This window comes from Stegodyphus dumicola, chromosome 7 (assembly GCF_044657685.1).
Source record: "Stegodyphus dumicola isolate Sdum_Otavi_A_Nest chromosome 7, ASM4465768v1".
Classification (NCBI taxonomy): domain Eukaryota; kingdom Metazoa; phylum Arthropoda; class Arachnida; order Araneae; family Eresidae; genus Stegodyphus; species Stegodyphus dumicola.
The window spans coordinates 76513565-76533275 of record NC_140774.1 but is presented as its reverse complement, the minus strand read 5'-3'; the positions used below and the strand labels follow the sequence as shown (position 1 = coordinate 76533275).

The 19711-nt window shown below is 36.5% G+C and overlaps 1 protein-coding gene across 3 annotated transcripts in view; it reads right to left on the bottom strand.

Moving 5' to 3' along the window:
• LOC118195371 (mitotic spindle assembly checkpoint protein MAD1-like) overlaps positions 1–19711 on the bottom strand; it is a 126349-nt gene that overhangs the window by 62973 nt on the left and 43665 nt on the right. For all 3 annotated transcript variants that reach the window (XM_085820492.1, XM_085820491.1, XM_085820493.1), the window contains 4 exons: positions 17490–17561; positions 12599–12680; positions 12371–12501; positions 11678–11848 (listed from right to left, as the gene is read on the bottom strand). In XM_085820492.1, the coding sequence (XP_085676618.1) occupies positions 11678–11848; positions 12371–12501; positions 12599–12680; positions 17490–17561 (456 nt within the window). The remainder of the gene's footprint in view (positions 1–11677; positions 11849–12370; positions 12502–12598; positions 12681–17489; positions 17562–19711) is intronic.

Here is a 19711-nt window from a genome sequence, read left to right as displayed (position 1 = left end):
AAAACTAAACATCCCGACAGATTTCTAAAGGGTAATGTATGCATTTCCGCAATTTCTGCACTTGTAGATGGACAATCTAATTTTGTAAGAATAGTGCCTTTAGCTATGGGAAGTGAAGTTATTGGTATCTGGAAATGTTTAAATTTTTCAAAAATTTCTTCGATATATTTTTGCTGATGTATAAAAACCCCATTCTCATTCTCTAAGAATTCAATTTTAAGTAATGTTTTAGTTTTGCCTAATACTTTAAGATCAAAAAACTTACTCAGCTGTGAAATCACTTTATCTATACTATATTGATCTTTACTAAAAATCACAATATCATCTACATGTAACAAGACAATTACATTTGAACTCTTATAAACACAATTACACCATTGTTTTTCTTAAATGTAGATTTTCTAAAGTACTTTCAAATTCACAAAACCATTCACGGACACTTTGATGTAGACCGCAAATGGCCTTGTGTAATAAACACACTTTATTTTCCTCTTCAATAAATCCCTCTGGTTGGGTCATATATATTTTTTCATTTAGGTTTGCATATAAATATACGTTCTTTACATCTAACTGACAATTAGTCCATCCATATAAACATACCAGTATAGTGAAAAATATTCTTATGATTGAAAAATTTACTACAGGACTGTAAACGTCATCAAAATCTTCACCTCTTTTCTGCCTGAATCCCTGTGCTACTACACATGCTTTGTATCTAACCACTTCATTCTTTTCATTTCTTTTTAGCATATAGACCCATTTGTTTCCTAGCATAGTTTTATTTTCTGGCTTTTCAACTAATTCCCAAACATTTCTTTTCGTCATTGTGTCAATTTCTTCTTTCATTGCCTTATCCCATTCTTCAGCATTTATTGATTTTCATGCTTCTTTAAAATTTTGTGGGATAACAATTTCTATGGAACTTGCCTCTTCAGACACGGAGCTAGTCTCCTGTTCTACAAAATTAACGTTCCCCAAGTATTCGTTTTTTCCAATAAAATAAAACTTATCTTTTTCAAATTTAATATTTCTTGCCTCACAATACTTTTCAATATCATTATAGGATCTAAAACGGGTGCCCGTTCCCTCTACATGTTCCGTCTGGCCTTTTAACTGCTTTTCTTTGCCAATTAAGTCTGATACTTCTTTCGGAGTAGATTTGCCATCTGACAACTTTATTTCTTCTCTAGAAGTTTCTTGTTCTTCATCTGATTCTGCTAATAGCTCAGATTGCTCTAGTCTTTTAAACTTAGTTTTTGATTTCTGTTCCAGGATGCCATTTGCTGCATTCAGTTTTTCATCGAACTTCACATTACAGGTTTCTATTAATCTGAGTTCTTCTGGTAGTCATATCCCATAACCCCTAGTTTCCTTCGTATATCCTACCATGATTCCTTCTTTGCACCTCATTTGTAGTTTACTTCTAATCTTTTTTGGCATGCCAACATAGGCTTTACAACCAAATATTTTAAAATAAACAACACTTGGTTTTCTATTTAGGAACATTTCATAAGGGGTTCGGTTGCTTTTATGACAAACTCTGTTCCATGTATGTACGAAACAGCCAAGAGCTTCTAACCACCATTCTTTTCCCATTTTACCATCATTAAGCATAGCTTTAACTGTGTCTAATGCTGTTCGGTTAAAACGTTCACACACACCGTTCTCTTCTGGGGTGTATGCATTTGTGCGTTCAACGCTAATTCCATTTTCGGCTAAGTACCCTTGGAATTGCCTGCTACAGAATTCCCCACCGTTATTGGTGCATATACTTATTAATTTTCTATTCGTGAGTCTTTCCATTTGCCTATGATAATTCTTAAAGTTGTGGAACGATTCATTTTTATTTTTCATATAATACACTGTTACTAATCTACTATAGTCATCCACAATAACAAGGAATATTTACTCCTATCCTTAGATGGAACTGGTAGTGGGCGACAAACGTCTAAATAAACCAACTGCAATGGTTTATCTGATCTCTTCGGAACAGTTTAAAAAGTTATTCTACTAGATTTAGCAATAATACATGGTTCACACCTCTCCATTGGTTTTCCAATTTCTGGTAACCCTTTCACGCTTTGATTCTTACTAGTATTCTTAATATAATCAAAATTTTCGTGTCTAAATCTCCGATGCCATAGCATCGCATCGTCTACTTTATTTAACTTTCCAATTTCTGTACCGTAACCAGCTTCCTTTTTATCTGTTGCATATCTAAATGGTTTTATGTAATAAAGTCTGTCATATCGTTTAGCATAGCATAATCTATCCTAATTAGTAAAGTATATCCACATCTTCCCTTTTAAAATGACAAAATGAGCACCTGCCTTTTGTAACCTTGCTCTTGATAGTAAATTTCTTCTTAGATTTGGATTGTATAACACATTATCTAGCTCAATCCAATTTATTCGATTGCCTACTTTTACTGCAAATTTGATGGTACCCTTTCCTAGTATTTTACTTTCACAATTTCCTACAGCTAAAGACATACGTATATCATTTATTTCTTCAAAATTTGTCATTAAATTTCTATTATTACAGAAATGAGTTGTAGCTGCAGTATCTACGAACCAATTAAATTTATTTGCGTTACCTCCTTTATCTGTAGTTGTTACATAATTTTCTACTAGCATTAATACTTTACCTTTAAACTGTCCATTTTTATCGTCTATTTTAAACTTATGATTTTTACTTATATTTTCTTTACATTGAGTGATTAAGTGTCCAAATTTATGACATCTGAAACAAGGTCCTATTCTCATATTCCCCATTTTTTTCTTAGATTGTAACGTTGCGCGCCTCCAACTTGCACGCAACCAAACAGGATAAAACACAGTCTTGTGAAGGGTTTAAGTCCCTTTTTATTCAACGTAATAAATTACAATTGCGTGCTCTTGACGCTCACAGACTGCGCCAACTCGGCGGTCAAATAAAAATAATAACCTGAAAAGAAACTAAAGACAATACTCTAACTACGAGGCTCTCTAAAATAACTAACTCACCACGTTTTACAATACCGCTGCTAATTCAGCAGACTTGAAGCTCACTTGAACGATTAACACTACTTCCCGCCAAGCACATAGGCCGAAACGCGGGGTTCTTCAATTTCTCGCTAACTACCTCCGCGCTCGTGAAGTAAGAATATCACACACCGAACTCGTTTACTCTCTATTTAAATCAGAATACTTCCGCTGATAATTTGAATGCTTGCGCGTTCTACTCAAATTTACATATTCTGGCATTGGCAGTTCCAGGGGAAAGTAAGGCTTGACAGGAAAGATAGTTTAAACTTAAAATAAATGTTAGTTAAAATAAATATAAACCCTGCATTTGCCGCTGCCAGAATTTGGAAAACTTGGAAGCAGGTCCTACAAACGACCTGTTGTAAGTTTCTCTAATTCTGAACTAACTGGCGAGAACCTCGTTTACACAAAATAGTCTTATGTAACAAATTATATACTAAAATTCTGTTGATCGTTATAAAGCTCTCTTCTTACAGCAACTTTTCCTGGACTTCATCAATCAATCTTGGTCTTTCCTTCCAGCATCTGGAAGGAATAAGTATCAGTATCTTTCTACATACATTATAATTTACACTTTCTTGACACAATAAATTTTTGTTTTTAAACGATTCGTTTTTCTTATTTATTGCTTACTTCACATTCATTCAATTTTTCAAGCATTAATTTAACTTTACCCTGGCTCTCCACCGTGTGTGGTGCAAACGGGAATATTCGTGTTTTAGTCTTACAACACCTCCCCTAACCACCATGATTTGTTAGAATTCAACGACCAAATAGACACACCTTACTCGACATTCTACAACTCAATGAGCTACTTTAATATTCTTAAAAATTCAAATGTAGGTGGAGAACTCTACAAAACACATTCATTCTAACTTCCCCCTCATTCATCTTTAAACATGCAGGCTTTCGCTCTAAAGCATGACTTTACAGTTTAATACTTAAATTTTGACTTCATTGCTTTTAAGCATTCACTTTTAGCATCTACAATTTTATGCTTCTAGACTAAATTCTACTTTTACATAACATTCAAGTATTTACGTACATTTACAAAATTTTAATACATATGCTTTTTACAATTTACCATAAAATGAATAAGAGAAAATAAATTTTTACTTTACTCATTCTTCGCCAAGCTGGCGGCACTGAAACTAAAATTCTTATTAATACAAGAATACGAAGTTATTTTTATCTTCGGCCAAATTTTGGCTTTAACGTAACAGAATTAGTCTTTTGACCAACAGAAAATGCTTGTTTTTAGCTTTTACACTTAAAGAAAATAATACTTTTGCCTTAGCTAAATAAAGTAAAACAAAACTAAGTCTCAACCGAGAACATATTGACTTTCGTCAAAACATAGAACTTCGTACTTATGCATAACATTTCGGAACAAAAGAGAAAAAAAATTTATAGAAGGTTTTAACTTATCTTTGAGTTTTCGATGCTTGAAACTCCGTCATTCGTTTTTGGCAAAATTGGTCCCAAGTTAGAGGTTTCATGGATGTTAATCTTCTTCTTACTGCCCTCCGAGTGTCGTCCACATTACTTTTTCTTTTGCGTCCTCTACATGCTGGCCTCTTGGCGGAGTAATCGTCTGGTGGTTGGCATTTCCGTTTTTCCCTGGGACGGCTGGTCTTGACGTCCTCCGGTCTGGCGTCCTTCTTGAATTTCTTCTGTTTCTGATATTTTTGTTCCTCCTGTTGCCGTTTCAGTTTCCGGAACGGCGGCCTTGCTGGCACCTGACTCTGTGGCCGTGTGCACGTTCTCCTTGATGTATAATTTCTCCTGCGATCCGTCGTAGGTGGTGTTTTGCTCTTTACCACGGTTTCTTTACGCGGTGCATCTGTATTCTTGTTTTTCTTAAACGCTGGAGTTTGAAAGTTATTTTTTCTTTTTGATACCGACGTCCGGGTTGTAGAAGGGCTAGGTCTTTCTTCAGTTCTCTGCTTCTTGGGTGGTGGAATAGTTGTTGTTATTTCTGGACCTTCTACTTCGTTTAGACTTGAGTCCTGCAAGAAACTTTTAAGGATTTCAAAATCATTTGGATTATAGTATTTTTTCACCTGGTCGGGACTTGCTTTACAGATTTCCCCTCTCTTGTTCTTAAGATATAATACTACTCCTTTGATTTCCTGAATTACATAGGGGCCTTCAAACTTTGGAGCTAGCTTTGCCATAAAATTGTCTGGGGCACTTGATAAAGAAAATTTCCGCTTCAATACTTTATCCCCAACTTTAAAATCTGCTTCACGGCGTTTTCTATCATAATATATTTTCTGCCTATTTCTTGCCGTATCCGAGCTTTTAAGCGCCTGATCAATCAGCTTTTGCACATCTTTTTGTTTAAACTCCTGCTCTCTTTGTTGCACAAAGAATAATTTATCTAAAGGCGTAATTAACTTTCTGCCTAAAAATAATTCTGCTGGAGTTTTTCCTGTAGTATCATGATTTGCCGTTCTTAAAGCATAAGCTAATTCATTTATGTAGCCATCCCAGCGCTTGTGATGTGTGCTCACGTAACTGCGAATTATTTTTACTATGTTTTTATTAACTCTTTCTGCTATGTTAGCCTGTGGTCTATACGGAACCATTTTGATATGGCGTATGCCAAGTCCATTGCATATGTTTTCAAATATTTGACTAATGAATTGTTTTCTGTTATCGCTAATGACTTTTATTGGTGCACCGTATTTTAAAATGTATCTGTGTAAGAATGCATCTGCGACTGTTTTGGCTGACGCGCGTTTAAGTGGAACAATTTCTGTCCATTTTGAAAAATGATCTACTATTACTAAAAGAAAACGATTTTTATTTAACTCGCTCTGGGGGAAGGGACCAAGGAGATCTATGCCTAAAATTTCATTCGGAAATGTAGCGCGAATGCTATTTAAGTACCCGGTCGGGCTGTAATTAATATCATTTATTAACTGACATTGATTGCAGGACCTGACATACGCCGTTACTATTTTGTATAATTGCGGGAAATATACCGCCTCGCGTACCCTTTTTAAAGTCTTTCTGACCCCTACGTGGCCCGTTGTTTTTGCTTCGTGCAACTCCTTCAAAATGCTTAATCGAAGCGAGGCTGGGATGACTGGTTTATACTCAAGATTTTCGTTTGTTGTTTTCGTATAAAATAATAAATTATCTATTATTTCATAGTTTTTTGCTCTATTTCTTATCGCATCGATATCTGTGTGCTCAAAGCTTTCGGGGTCTTTCAAATAAGCATAGATATTTCCAAATTCAGGATCAGCTTTCAGTTCAGTAATAACCGTATCTCTAGAATCTAAAATTTTTGAAGTCAACACAGTGCATTTAAGTTCATTTCCTTCATCGTCCAGTTTTATACGAGAAAGTGCGTCAGCTACATTGTTTTCCTTACCCAGTTTATATTTTATTGTGATATTATATTCTTGGAGTTTTAAAGCCCATCTTATTAACCTGGGCGTTAGGTTTTTCCCCGAGTAAAGTCTACCAACAGCCGCATGATCCGAAAAGACTGTTACTGGCGCTTTGCCGAAATAAACTCGAAATTTGTGTACAGCCATTAATACGGCTAATGTTTCTCTTTCTGTAGCTGTATAATTCCTTTGTGTCTGATTCAATGTTTTACTAAAAAATGCCAGAGGATGGTTATTTTGCATAAGAACAGCCCCCCCACCACATAGTCTGACGCATCTGCTGGAATTTCCAGGTTTTTGTCCCCCTCCGGGAATTTTAAAACAGGGGCATTAATAAGCGCTTCTTTTAATCTTTCAAAAGCTGTGTTAGCTTTCGCTGTCCACATAAATTTACCCCTTTTTCTTTTGATTACTAAGAGTGGTTCAACAATATTAGCGAAATCTTTTATGAAAGATCGATAGTAAGAACATAACCCAAGGAAAGAAGAAAGTTTCTTGGCGGTGTTGGGCGGTGGGAAATTCTTAATAGCTTTTATTTTTGAATCTTGCGTTTCTATACCCTTTTGCGAAATTTTATAACCGAGATATTTAAGTTCTTTAGTTGCGAACTTGCATTTTGAGGCGTTAATTGTAAGACCGGCCTCTTTTAATAATTTAAAAACTTGTTCTAGATCATTAATGTGTTGTTCCAACGTACTACTCGTTATAATTATATCATCTAGATAAATTAAAGTTGACTTTCCTAGGACAGGCTTTAGAACAATGTCCATAGCTCTCTGGAATGTTGATGGGGCCCCACACAACCCAAAAGGCACGCGTAAAAATGCATAAGTGTCCACTTTTGTTATAAACGCGGTTTTATGTATATCTTCGGGTCTTATAGCTATTTGATAGTAGCCAGACATTAAGTCCAAAGTAGACATATATCTTGTCAATTTGATCTGTCTAATGATCTCGTCTATAACCGGCAAAGGGTAAACTGGAAATTTGGTAATACTATTTAGTTTTCTGTAATCAACAGCAAACCTCCAAGCCCTTTTATCCGAAGGAGGAAACTCGTTCTTTTTCCTACATAGTACGACTGGACTCGCGTACTCACTATTTATGGGCGTTATTATTTTATTCTTTAACATCTCCTGAATATGTTCTTCGATGATTACGTCTTTTTGTTTGTCATACCGAGAAGGTTTAGTCCTACTAGGTTTTTCGGCATTTAATTGAATTTTGTGCGTGACTATTTGGCAGTTTCCTGGTTTTTCTGAAAATAAATGAGAAAAATTACTCACCACTTGCTGTATTGCTTTCCTTTCATGGTCATTCAGATGGCTAAGGTCCACTTGCGGTGTCTCCACAGGTTCCACCACCCTCTGGTCCATCTCCAACACCACGGAACTATCTTGAAAATTTAATTTGGCCCTCGCGGCCCTTAAAAACTCCATACCTAAAAATAAGAGAATTTTGCAGGTCTTTCACTACAAAAATTAATACTTTGAGACTTTCCTCTTTTACCTGTAAGTTTAATGATAATTTCCCGATGCAGTGACATGTTTTTCCTTGCGCCGCTATAATTTCCGTATTTTTGATTTTAAATAGTCGTACCCTATAAAAATTCTTTTTGAAGAAATTTTCACTCATGAAATTTCCTTCTGCTCCTGTATCGATGAGGGCTTCTACTGGTACATCGCCAACCAGGACTTGTATAATTGGTAGCTGTGAGTTTTTTACGATGACCGTATTTAAATGTCTATTTGAGGGTTTTTTTAAAACTTCCGGGGTCTGGACCCTCGCTTTCACAGGCCCCTCTACTCGTTTAAAGCTTTCCTTTCAACTTCTGCCTTCTGGGTACGCGGACATTTGTTTTCGAATTTCCTTTTTGGGCCTTGACCTTCGAGGTTCGATGCGTTAGCTTGATAGCTCTTTCCCCCATAAGAGCGACTTCCATTTCTGGTTTCCTCATTTGAAGATTTCCTTCGGGTACTTTGAGAATATGTTTCCCCTCTCGCTTTTTCCGCTATTCTGCGATTTTGAAACTTCACCGCCAATTCGAAGAGTTCCTGCAATGTGCTTGGGTTTCTAATTTCAAAGTAGTCTTGAACAGCGGGTAACAATCTTGGTAATATTATTTCAATAATCTCCGCATCGGGTTTCTTTCCATACAGCATATCTGTTAGCTTGATTTTTCGTAGAATAAAGTCCGTCAATTCTGCTATATTCCGTTGATAGAAACTATATAGTTCGGCTTCCAGCCGTGCGCGATCTTTCACTATGGGGAAGGCCTTTACTAACGATTTTTTGAAATTTTCAAATGTATATGTCTGGCTTCCAAATTCCTCTAATAAAAATTTGCCTATATTTTTCCACCATAGCGCGGCCTGTCCTCTTAGTGCTGATGTGGTGATGGCAACTTTTTGTCTTTCAGGAACAGGGTAGAGCTGAAAGTGGTTTTCTAGACCTTCTAGAAATACCGCCACCGAATTTTTTCCGTCGAAATGGACGTTTGGCTTGATCGACGCTCTCAAAGTCTGGACCAGGTATCCAAATCCTTCCAACTGAGTTGTCATTTCTTGGTGTTGTCCAGCGGCTTCCATCCAATTTTCGGCCATTTCAGTTCGATAAGTGTTCGGGCGCCAATGTAACGTTGCGCGCCTCCAACTTGCACGCAACCAAACAGGATAAAACACAGTCTTGTGAAGGGTTTAAGTCCCTTTTTATTCAACGTAATAAATTACAATTGCGTGCTCTTGACGCTCACAGACTGCGCCAACTCGGCGGTCAAATAAAAATAATAACCTGAAAAGAAACTAAAGACAATACTCTAACTACGAGGCTCTCTAAAATAACTAACTCACCACGTTTTACAATACCGCTGCTAATTCAGCAGACTTGAAGCTCACTTGAACGATTAACACTACTTCCCGCCAAGCACATAGGCCGAAACGCGGGGTTCTTCAATTTCTCGCTAACTACCTCCGCGCTCGTGAAGTAAGAATATCACACACCGAACTCGTTTCCCTTTTATTTAAATCATAATACTTCCGCTGATAATTTGAATCCTTGCGCGTTCTACTAAAATTTACATATTCTGGCATTGGCAGTTCCAGGGGAAAGTAAGGCTTGACAGGAAAGATAGTTTAAACTTAAAATAAATGTTAGTTAAAATAAATATAAACCCTACAAGATTTAGTTTTATTTTCAACTCTATCATTCCTTGCATTTGAACTAATAGTATTAAACACGCTTACCTTGCTGTCTTCTAAATCGGCATTTACCTGGCGAAGTCGGCTTTCTTCCCTTACCAGTTCTTCAGCAATTCCTTCCAGCGTAAAATCTTCGTCCTTCCACCTATAGATCAACTGTACAATGCCGGAGTATTCCTGGGTTAATCTCTTTACTGCCTGAAATCCTTTAAAACGATCTGCCAAGTTGTGACCAGCTTTAGCCAACTTCTTTGCAGTCATTCTTATCCTCGTGATGAATAATCCTATTTCTTTATTTGGCATATATATAATACTAAAAAATTCACCCAGTAACTGAATTATCCTTGCTCTTGTTTTGAGTTCGAATTGCTTCTGTAGAACTTCCCATGCTTCTTTACCACTTGAACATTCTTGTATCAGCGGCCTGAACTCGGTTTTAATTTCATAATATAATGTAGTGAAGGCTCTATTCTCTCTCAGTGTAAATTCCTGCTTTTCACGCCTTGTTGCACTTTTATCTAATTCTTCTTCTTTGTCATCTATGAAGCTCCAGCAATTTTTATCCAGTAACAGCATTTTCATATCGACTTTCCATCGATCCCAGTTGTCATGGTTTAACAGCTCAAAACCTTCAGGTAGTAATGACATCTTCAATTAAGTGTGAGCACAACAACTTGAACATACTTCTAAGACAGTTTAGCTTCTTTTCGTGGATAATGGCCCTCTTCACCTACATTCCTTCAATGCTGAGTTGAACTGGATGACCGATTAGCTGTTGGCGCTGGGCCCATAATCCTGTTGGCAGTGGAGATAAAGGTAAATCATATTTTGCTTTCCTTAAATAACCCGCTGGGGGTGTTTCTGGCTAGATTTATATCTTGACAGAGCATCCTAAAGGTAAATAATTACAAACCTGGCGGTTCCAGAACCCCAAGGGAAGGCCGTCTGTATGGCTGGACCAAAGGGGGAAAGGCTATAGGTCACCGTGCTGGTGGTATCGGTAGCGGGCGAGGCTTGCCTCTGGACCTGTATTCCGTGTAAACCCATGGTATTGGTAGCGGTGCGTGCCACGGCCAGTCCGTGGTCATCACCAGTATTCCATGTTAAACCCTCAGCCGGTGGACTGCCCATGTAGTACTGGCGGGAGCAATTAACGACCGGTCAAACTGTCAGGTCAATATTTTTACCCATCCATGGCGAAACCTGAGAACCGGGAGTGGGGACCCCGCGCGCCCAGGCGTACCCGTGGACATAGAGGAAAACCTAAAAAGTGTGCCACTCCGGGTTGGGGCCCCGGAGTCGTAGAAAAAGTTAACCTACGATCTCCTCGGGGAAAAAGTTGACTGTGATCCTCCCCTTGCCTGATATGGGGGTTTTCAGCCTGGGTCCAGTCTGTGTAGTACCAAATAAAGGTGGGGCACGTACACTAGATTATTATTATTATTCCCTTAAATAAAGCTAAGACTAATCTAATAAAATTCATGCTTTATTCCGTAAATAAAAGAAGCTAACCCTGTAGCCTTTACATTTAAAAACCATTTGAGCAAAAGAAAACTAGCATAATGCTAACTCATAATACCAAGACATTCGCCAATACCAGCGTACATATATATAATACTCGGCCAACCCGCCGATCTTGACGTCATCAGCGACCACGTTAGCTTACCACCGATTGACCTCTGATTAAAATTTGCATAAGGAAAACTAAAGCCAACAACTTCATGCTAGACGCGTTACGGATGACGAAGAGGTTAAAAATATCTATGTTCTATCCCAAACTCTCACTAACTTTCACTTGAGACAAAGGTATGCACAGATCTTATACTTTTACTACTAGCCTCTCTTTCAACTTGACAGATTTTAAGTATCCGCCTATAGCAAATATATTACAATCACGAACGTCCAACATCTTATATGGAACTCAAATGCAAATCCAATTACATGAGAATTCAGGGAAGCATTATTTTAAAAACAGAAGAATAGATATTTAAATTCTATAACAAGGATATGAAGTTCAAATATAGAAAAGAATATAGAGTATCAAACATACTTGTAAGTTGTTGATTTGTCATCGAATAACTCTTCCCATTGTCTAATTCGTTCTTTCAACTGCTCATTCTCTACTTGAACTTTGGCTAGTGCAATACTTTTCTTTTCAGCTTGAACCAATTTTTCTTCAAGGCTCCACAATTTTTCTTGAATCAGTGGTACATTATTCTCCCTAAAATACATAATACTTGAGAAAATATTTCTATAGATATAAATCATTTATTTTATACTTCTGCAAATGCTTATGTAAAGTATTTATAAGAAAAATTAGTATACACCCTTCAATTCTTCTCATATCAGTTTTCAAACAGCAAAAGAAATGCATATTTCAATTTGTTTACTTAAACATTTTTACTGAAATTAGAAGGTAAAAATAGCAAATTTTAAATTCAATATAGTCATTTAGACATCAGCAGCATTAATGCTGGAAAATGAAACTACTATTTCAAACAGCTGCATACATATAATAAATATTGAAAAATTAATATTTTCATGTAACATAAAATGGAATGAAATAAATAAATATGAGTGAAACTTTCAGAAATATTCACTTGCATTGATTATAAATATACTTAATGCAATAATGCAATGTTCCCAGATGAAATCATAACTATATTATATATTTGTATTTGCATCTGAATAAAAAATCACGTACATAAAGTTATATAAATTTTACATATATAAAAATTCTTACTTGTAATTACTAAGCTCTTCTTTCAAAAGTTGATTTTCTTTTCGTAAATCAACAAGCAATTTCAAATCAGATTGTCGACTTGACACTATCAAAGAAGCATCTTTATCTGCTTCAATTTTATTTTCTAATGCCTAAAAGAATTGAGTGAGTATCATTATATACTATCTTTAGCTACATAAAAGAACAAATAAATTTTAAGAACTCAGTAATGTTAATGACAGAACAAACTTTTATTTTATCTTCAGCTTCCCTAAGCTCCTGCTGATAAGTGTCACAAAGTGCAATTTTTTCAGCCATTTCAGTATTTTTTCTGTAAAAATATATAAAAATGTGTTTTGATGCAACACTGACACACAGAAAATTAAAATAAAATTACTCCAAATTAATCTTCACTTGAAAAAATAATATAGTCAGCTTATAATATAATGACTCTCTAAGACCTAACAGAAAATTATGATATTGAATATACAGGGTGTACTGTAAATGTTGTGACAAACTTCTAGGGAAGGTAGGGCACATCATAAGGATTAAGAACTGCATAGGAACCCAATGCCTGAAAACGTCAGGGGTAAGAGGTAGAAGATGGGAAAAGAAGCAAGTCATTAATTTGAAATTAATTAATTTGAAACATTAATTGGACATGAATACAAATGGTGTATGATAGCTTGAATGTTACAACAGATGCTCGAAATTTGCACCAACATGCTTGACACTGAAGGACCATTTATTGCCAGACATGTTCAAACAGGGGAGTTTCTTTGACTGTAGCAACTGTGCAGGCAGTCTTGTCATGAGATCCATTTCAGACACAACAGGATCGTAATACACGACACTTTTGATGGCTGCCCACAAAAGGAGATCAAGGCTTGATAAATCCGGTGAGCGTGGGGGCCAGGGAACTGGTCCACCACGCTCAGGCCCGTGCCGACTATAGGTGCAGGGCCATGCGCCGCTGTGTCATAAAGGTGCCGGGCAGTCATTAAAACAAGCAGAACATTTTGCTGCCTGTCATAACAGGAAAATTCTAGCCTCTCGCTGACCTAATCCGACATAAGCGTCCTCATGGCCACGCTGGTAACCAGATTCGCCTGGGCTAACTATGTTCGGATGACGACTCCTGGAGGTCAACTGGGACTGCCAATCCCAGCGTACTGGATAGATCAATATCCAGACAGGTATGACTTCTAGGGTAAATAAACTGTCTTCACAGTGACAGGACCGTTGTTTAGTTGGTGGTAGGTTCAGGTTCGGCTGGGACCGGACGGGTACTTTCTTGTCTTCTCCTTTGTTGTGGGGGGGCATTACATGATTAGATATCGAAGGTTGCTGTTGGGAGATGGGCTCCTGTTGATCAAAACTGGGGGACGGTCGATCTCTAACTATGATCATTCTGTGTGAAACATTTAAGTCCTCCTGCGTACTTCCTCAGATGTCCTCCACAGGCTGGGGCGATTTAATCGTGTAAAGGGTGCCTTATGCATGCCAGGTCTGGATGCCTCTTCCTTCTGGTGCACTGCCTTATTTGAACGGCCCCCCAGGAGTTGATTCAGGTAAAACCTGGGATGCTACTGGTTATAATCTGTACTTAGGTAGTCTTGGCCACAGGGGTATAAATTCGGTCTTCATAAGACTCGCTGGACATCACAAGAGTCATCGCTGGCGATGGCAAGTTCAGGCTCGGCAGTACCATGTGGTACTGACTTGTCCATTCCGTTGTTTGTGGTGGAGCTATATAGTCAGATATTCATGGTTGTCCAGGGAGAAACACCCACCCCCCGGGTCTGTGGAGTCAGCAAGTTCAGCGAGTCTTTAGACTGCTTGAGGTTTTCAGGGGGTGCCTGGAGCTTCAAAACTGCATATTTATATTCTCCCTTGGTTCCCGCCTGAAACCAATGTCTGTTTACCATGACATAGGGTTAATAGGCCGGATTGGTGGCCCGGTCTGTCTGATAGTGTTTAAATGACTTTGTTCTGCTGCCCGTGGTTGGGACCCTTGGCAGATGTTTTTACCTTCCCTCCAGAACAGGGACGCGGAATCTGCATTGCTGAGTATTCTTGTTGACTCGGCTTAGTCTTGGTTTGTCGGCTGAATCGATTGGTTAGTGGCCCTTGGATCTCCTCTAGGGGTTGGGGCATTTAACTGCTTTAAGACAGCCTCGAGCTTGCCAGGTCTGGGTGCTTTTCCTCCTAGTGCACTGTCTTATTTGAACGAAAGGTTATAACCAGGGCAGAGAAGTTCGTCTCTGGTGTTCTCTTATGTCTTAATGGACGTGAAATTACGGGATGTCGATGCGCATGTAAGGGTGGATGCCAGCACCGTAGACACGTTCGATAAATTGCTTAATCCTTATTTTGTGTATACTGTTGCAATCGCAGCAATTTGTGCAGCAGTTATCTTTTTTGTGATTTTCTTTTGCTCATTGCTTGTTGTTATTGTTATTTTACATAACAAAAGGTAAGCACAGTTACATATTATGTTAAACTTAGGTTAAATTTTTAATACAGATGAACAACGATTTCAGCATAATTACTCGAAAAATGTTTTCCTCTCATTTTTGAACCATTGTCATATTTTTGCCCACGTAAATTACTAATGTCAACTATTTTTCTCTAAATCTTTAACATAAATTTAGATCTGCTCTTGATGGCTGGCATCAGCGGTACAATCAAGCAAAATAGAAAAATACTCTGTCTGTTTGATCTTATTTAAAATAATTTGTTTTATATTATCCCATAATATGTTACTTGTTTCATTTTGAATTTTATCTCCAAGGTAATGAGGCATATTGTTTTGAGTTTCATTAATGTACAGACATGATAGGGGTAAATTTTGCGATCATTTCTATACACATTCAAAAAATTATTATTTCTTTCGAATTTTTTGTTTCTGAAACCCTGAAAGGCTAAATTTTATTTATATATAGTACAAGATCAGCTCAATATATGCCAAAAACTGCAGAAAGGATTAAATAATAAAAATGAAAGCAATATAACTAGTATAGATCTTGTGCATGAACTGTAGTTTTTGCAAACTTTTGGAAGATATGTAGCATCGCCGGTTGAAACTCTATATTGTTGCCAATAACAGAGAAGTGGACAGAAAAGAATTTTAGACATCAACACCAGAGCACTTTTTGTGCCCTACCTACCGTTCGAACCTTGTTGTAAACGACGCTGTGAACAACAACTTATTCAATGCAAACTTATGTAATTTCTTCTTCTTCTTCTTTTTTTTTAATTGTAAGAAAATAAACAGTGTTAAGCAGTATATTTGTTATCCAATGCGTTTAATATGTTATTTTGCTTCGCTTGCAATGTTATTTTTTATAATAATTCTTCAATAAATATGTTTGAGCACAAAATGTTTTCACATTTAGAAAAATTAAAAGAGAAAAAGTATTTTTTTTTTTTATTGTTGTGTTAATAATACTTCACTTTAAGTGTTAACCATAAGCAGTTTCTCTTTAATATCGTCACTGCACAAAGGCGCTCGCTAGACATTTGCTCGACAGCGCCAATTAGGCTTAGCGCGGGCCTCACCACGCCCAGTCCATCGTTGCGGGAATGATCTGTTCAAATGGCTAAGAATATCCAGTCTAAAATAAGCAATGGCCCCATTATGTTGGAATCACATGTTGCACCTCACATTTGGTGAAATCACATGTTATGTTGGAATCACATGTTGCACCCAAGATTCAAATGATCCGTCAGTGTCGGGCATGTGTGGTGTCTGATGGTGAAAACTTCAAGCATCTGTTGATACATTCAAGCTGTTATACACCATTTGTATTCATGTCCAATAAATGTTTCAAATTAATCACTCTTGCTTCATTTCCCATCTTTTACCTTTGCTACCACTTAAACCTGACATTTAAGGGTATAGGTTCCTATGTAATTCTTAATCCTTATGATGTGCCCTAGCTCCTCTAAAAGTTTGTTGCAACATTTACGGTACACCCTGTATATTGTTTCTTGTATAGAATGCTACTCAAAGGGAAACCAAAATTATTTATCAGTATGTTATTCCATTAAAACTTTCAACAAAAAGACTTAAACAGGTATTTGAATATACATGTTGAGCTGTAGTTTAAAAAGCCAGTTGTCTATTAGTTAATTTGTTTTTGTCAAGAAGAATGTAGCTACTGATTCCCTGTTTTTCTGTTGCATTTTGAGAAAATCATTAAAAATTAAAATCTGCCTTCTACAGGACAGCACGTAGGGAAATATTTTCAAAGCTCTGGAATCCTATCATGATACTCAAAACATTAAAATATGCCGGAATTTGGCAAAATGGCACAACAAAATGGAGAAATAGCTAAAATAGGTACTTAAATGAGGTGCCAAGTTCACAAAGGAGGTGATATAATTTGTTATGTTAAATGTCATTACGGAATTTTGACTGCTGGAATTATTGATGGAAGTTTTAATGAATTTGTTTGGTCAGATAATCTCAAAACTTTAGCCGATATTTATTTCTTCATATGTAGTATCAATAATTTGAATCAGTCAAATGTATAGCTAAAGGAAGAGGTTTATTGATTAACCGGTCTCTCAGGTAGTCCAGCAAACATTTTGAAATAATCTAAATTACTTCATTAGATATCCCTTTTTTCTTCACTTATTATTTACCTTTTACATATTTCTTTGAATCACTGTCAGAAAAAAAAATTGAGCAAAATTAGCTGCCTTTTTCTTCATTTCATAATTTACAGATGAGGTAGTGCCACATAAATTATATTAATTTTGCACAGACTCACCCATGTGAAGTATTTTCAGAAGTTCTATCTTATTTGTTAAGATACTATTTTGTTGTTGTTGTTTTGAGTTTTACACAATGAGAAGCACTTAAGAAGATAATATTCTTTGTAGTTATGTTTACTGTTGAATGTTAACAAGCCTTACTAGTAATTAATAGTGACAAAACAATTGATACAGCTGTTAGCATCCTCAAACATAGTGATAAAACCCTGCAGCAACTTCAAAAACATGAAATTGCTTTCATGGAAATTTATCCCTGATTAAAGACTGTGTTGGATTACTGACTACCAGAATTTTGATGCTCAACATGCATTTAGAAAATAAAAAGGGGGAAGGCGAGAGGAGTATAGTTAAATGATACCTTTTAAGACTTTCAATATACTCTTTGGATTTCTCAGCTTCAGTAGTCAACATATCAACTTTCAGTTCAAGTCTAAATGAAATTATGCAAAGTTAAGCATTATAAAAGAAATAGAGATTATTAAATATGCCAACACTTTCAATCTATATGCCAAAACTTCATGTAAAAAAGAAAATCAATTAGTATTAAAAAATTAATTTTAGTGTAAACTATTAATACAATAAAAACACAACAGCCTTTCATTAAAATAGAATACAAATAAAAATATATGGACAAAAAGGAAGCTTTCTTGTAGAACTTAAATATACAGAATCAACAAAAGTGCTAATAAAAAGATATTTTTGAATTGAGCTTTATTATGTTTCTCTGCTTTTGTATTATAACATGCTTAACACATTTTTACTTGAAAACTTGGCACAATCCATTGCAAATCTACAGCAAATCATTTTTAAAAAATTAAAATTTCATAGCAAAAGAATCAGAGTCATAATTAGAGGTGTGGGAGCCCTTGCTTATTGTTTCTCCCAAAATTAACCACTCCTTTTTCCCAGTTTAATAATTAAAGTAGTTTTCTTTGCTTTAATTGAACAAAAAAAAATGCTATTAAATGGCTTACTGATGTGTGCTATTATATGTTATTTTTTAATCCTGTTTGATCTTGTTAAGTCAAAAAGAGTATGGTATCTGAAATTTGATATCATGTACAGCATAATATGAAACATATGCAATATACTAATTCAGAAGTCAAACAACAAAAATCAGCGTTATATTTTCTAAATTTTCACAGAACTAGTTTCGATGGTTTTACCGAACCACCATCCTCAGCTGTAAAACCTCATTTTGAAGTTTAGACAGATATTAAGACATCAAAATTTCACAATTAAAATCTTAAAAAAAATCCCCAGTGATTAGAAGCAAAACAACTGTTAGCTCAGGACATAAAAGCCCTGCCCATCCAATACAGCCGGAGATCATCACTGCTATGTTGTAATTAGGGTCACAGACCAGACAGATGAGCGAGTGCTAATTCAAAGTGTCTGTTTTACAAATAGAGAATTGGCTATCAGTCAGTATGCCTATTCTGCCGAGGCGTTCAGCTAAGCAGTTGTGCCCTACAAGCAGTCTAAAATTAGCCACAGCCTCTCTACATGGCCTGCAACTCAATCATTCTTGATATTTTCCCACAGTTTACGCTTTAATTTAATTGATAATTCTGTGTTGTAAGCTGACATAAGATGCTCTCGAATACTTCTTCGAAGGGAATCCAAAGGAATAGAACTGTTCAATAAATAATGCATACTCCTCTTTGCCAAGATATCTGCTTTTTTATTACTATCAATATCTATATGGGATGATACCCACTGAAATTCTACTGCTTTACCATTTCTATTTAGTTCTCAGATATCTTGTTTTATTTTTGGCACAAGAGGAGGCTCAGAGTGGTGCTGGAGAGCTATTGCCTCTATGTCTGACTTAGAATCAACATGAATGACGGCTTTTGTCAAAAAACTCAATTCTAGATTCCAAACTATACATAGCCAAAAAGACTGCACAAAATTCTCCATCAAAGTTTGAAAAATGTTTACCCACTGGGATATACTGTGAAAAGGTTTACAATATACACCTGCACCAGCAGCACTATTCATTCTACAGGCACCTGTAAATATACATATCCATTCTGGTTCAGGATATTTATTGCCCAATAGTGACACAGCATTTGTTTTTAAAATAACTTGTGTGTCTTTTTTTCTGTTTTCACCCAGTTTTAGATTATAGGGTATTTAAAACGTCTCCAGCGGGTCTGCAAGCATATTAGTATTTTCGACATTGAGGTTTAAATCATCCAAAAGGCCTTCATAAATCTCGACTGGAGAAATTTGAGTTCTGAGGATGCCCACTTGTCTATTTTGCATTCAATCTGCACACCGAGATGCTTTCAGTCTAGCAACTGAGTAAACTGCCTGTTTCTTTAGCTCAGCAGCAATGGGTGGGTTTCAAGTACAGGACTATAAAGCTGCGATCAGAATTGACACTACCGCTTCTGTGATCAAGTGGAGAGCTTTTTTCTGAACCTTCTCCAGGACTTCCAACTTGGTCTGTGCATCTGAAACCAGACTTCCACTGCCATATTTAAGAACTGGTCTTATATAGGTGTTGTAAGTGAGATTTAGAGTGTTCTGAGTACAGCTTCATTTTGCAGTGTGTCTGATATGCTCTGAAAA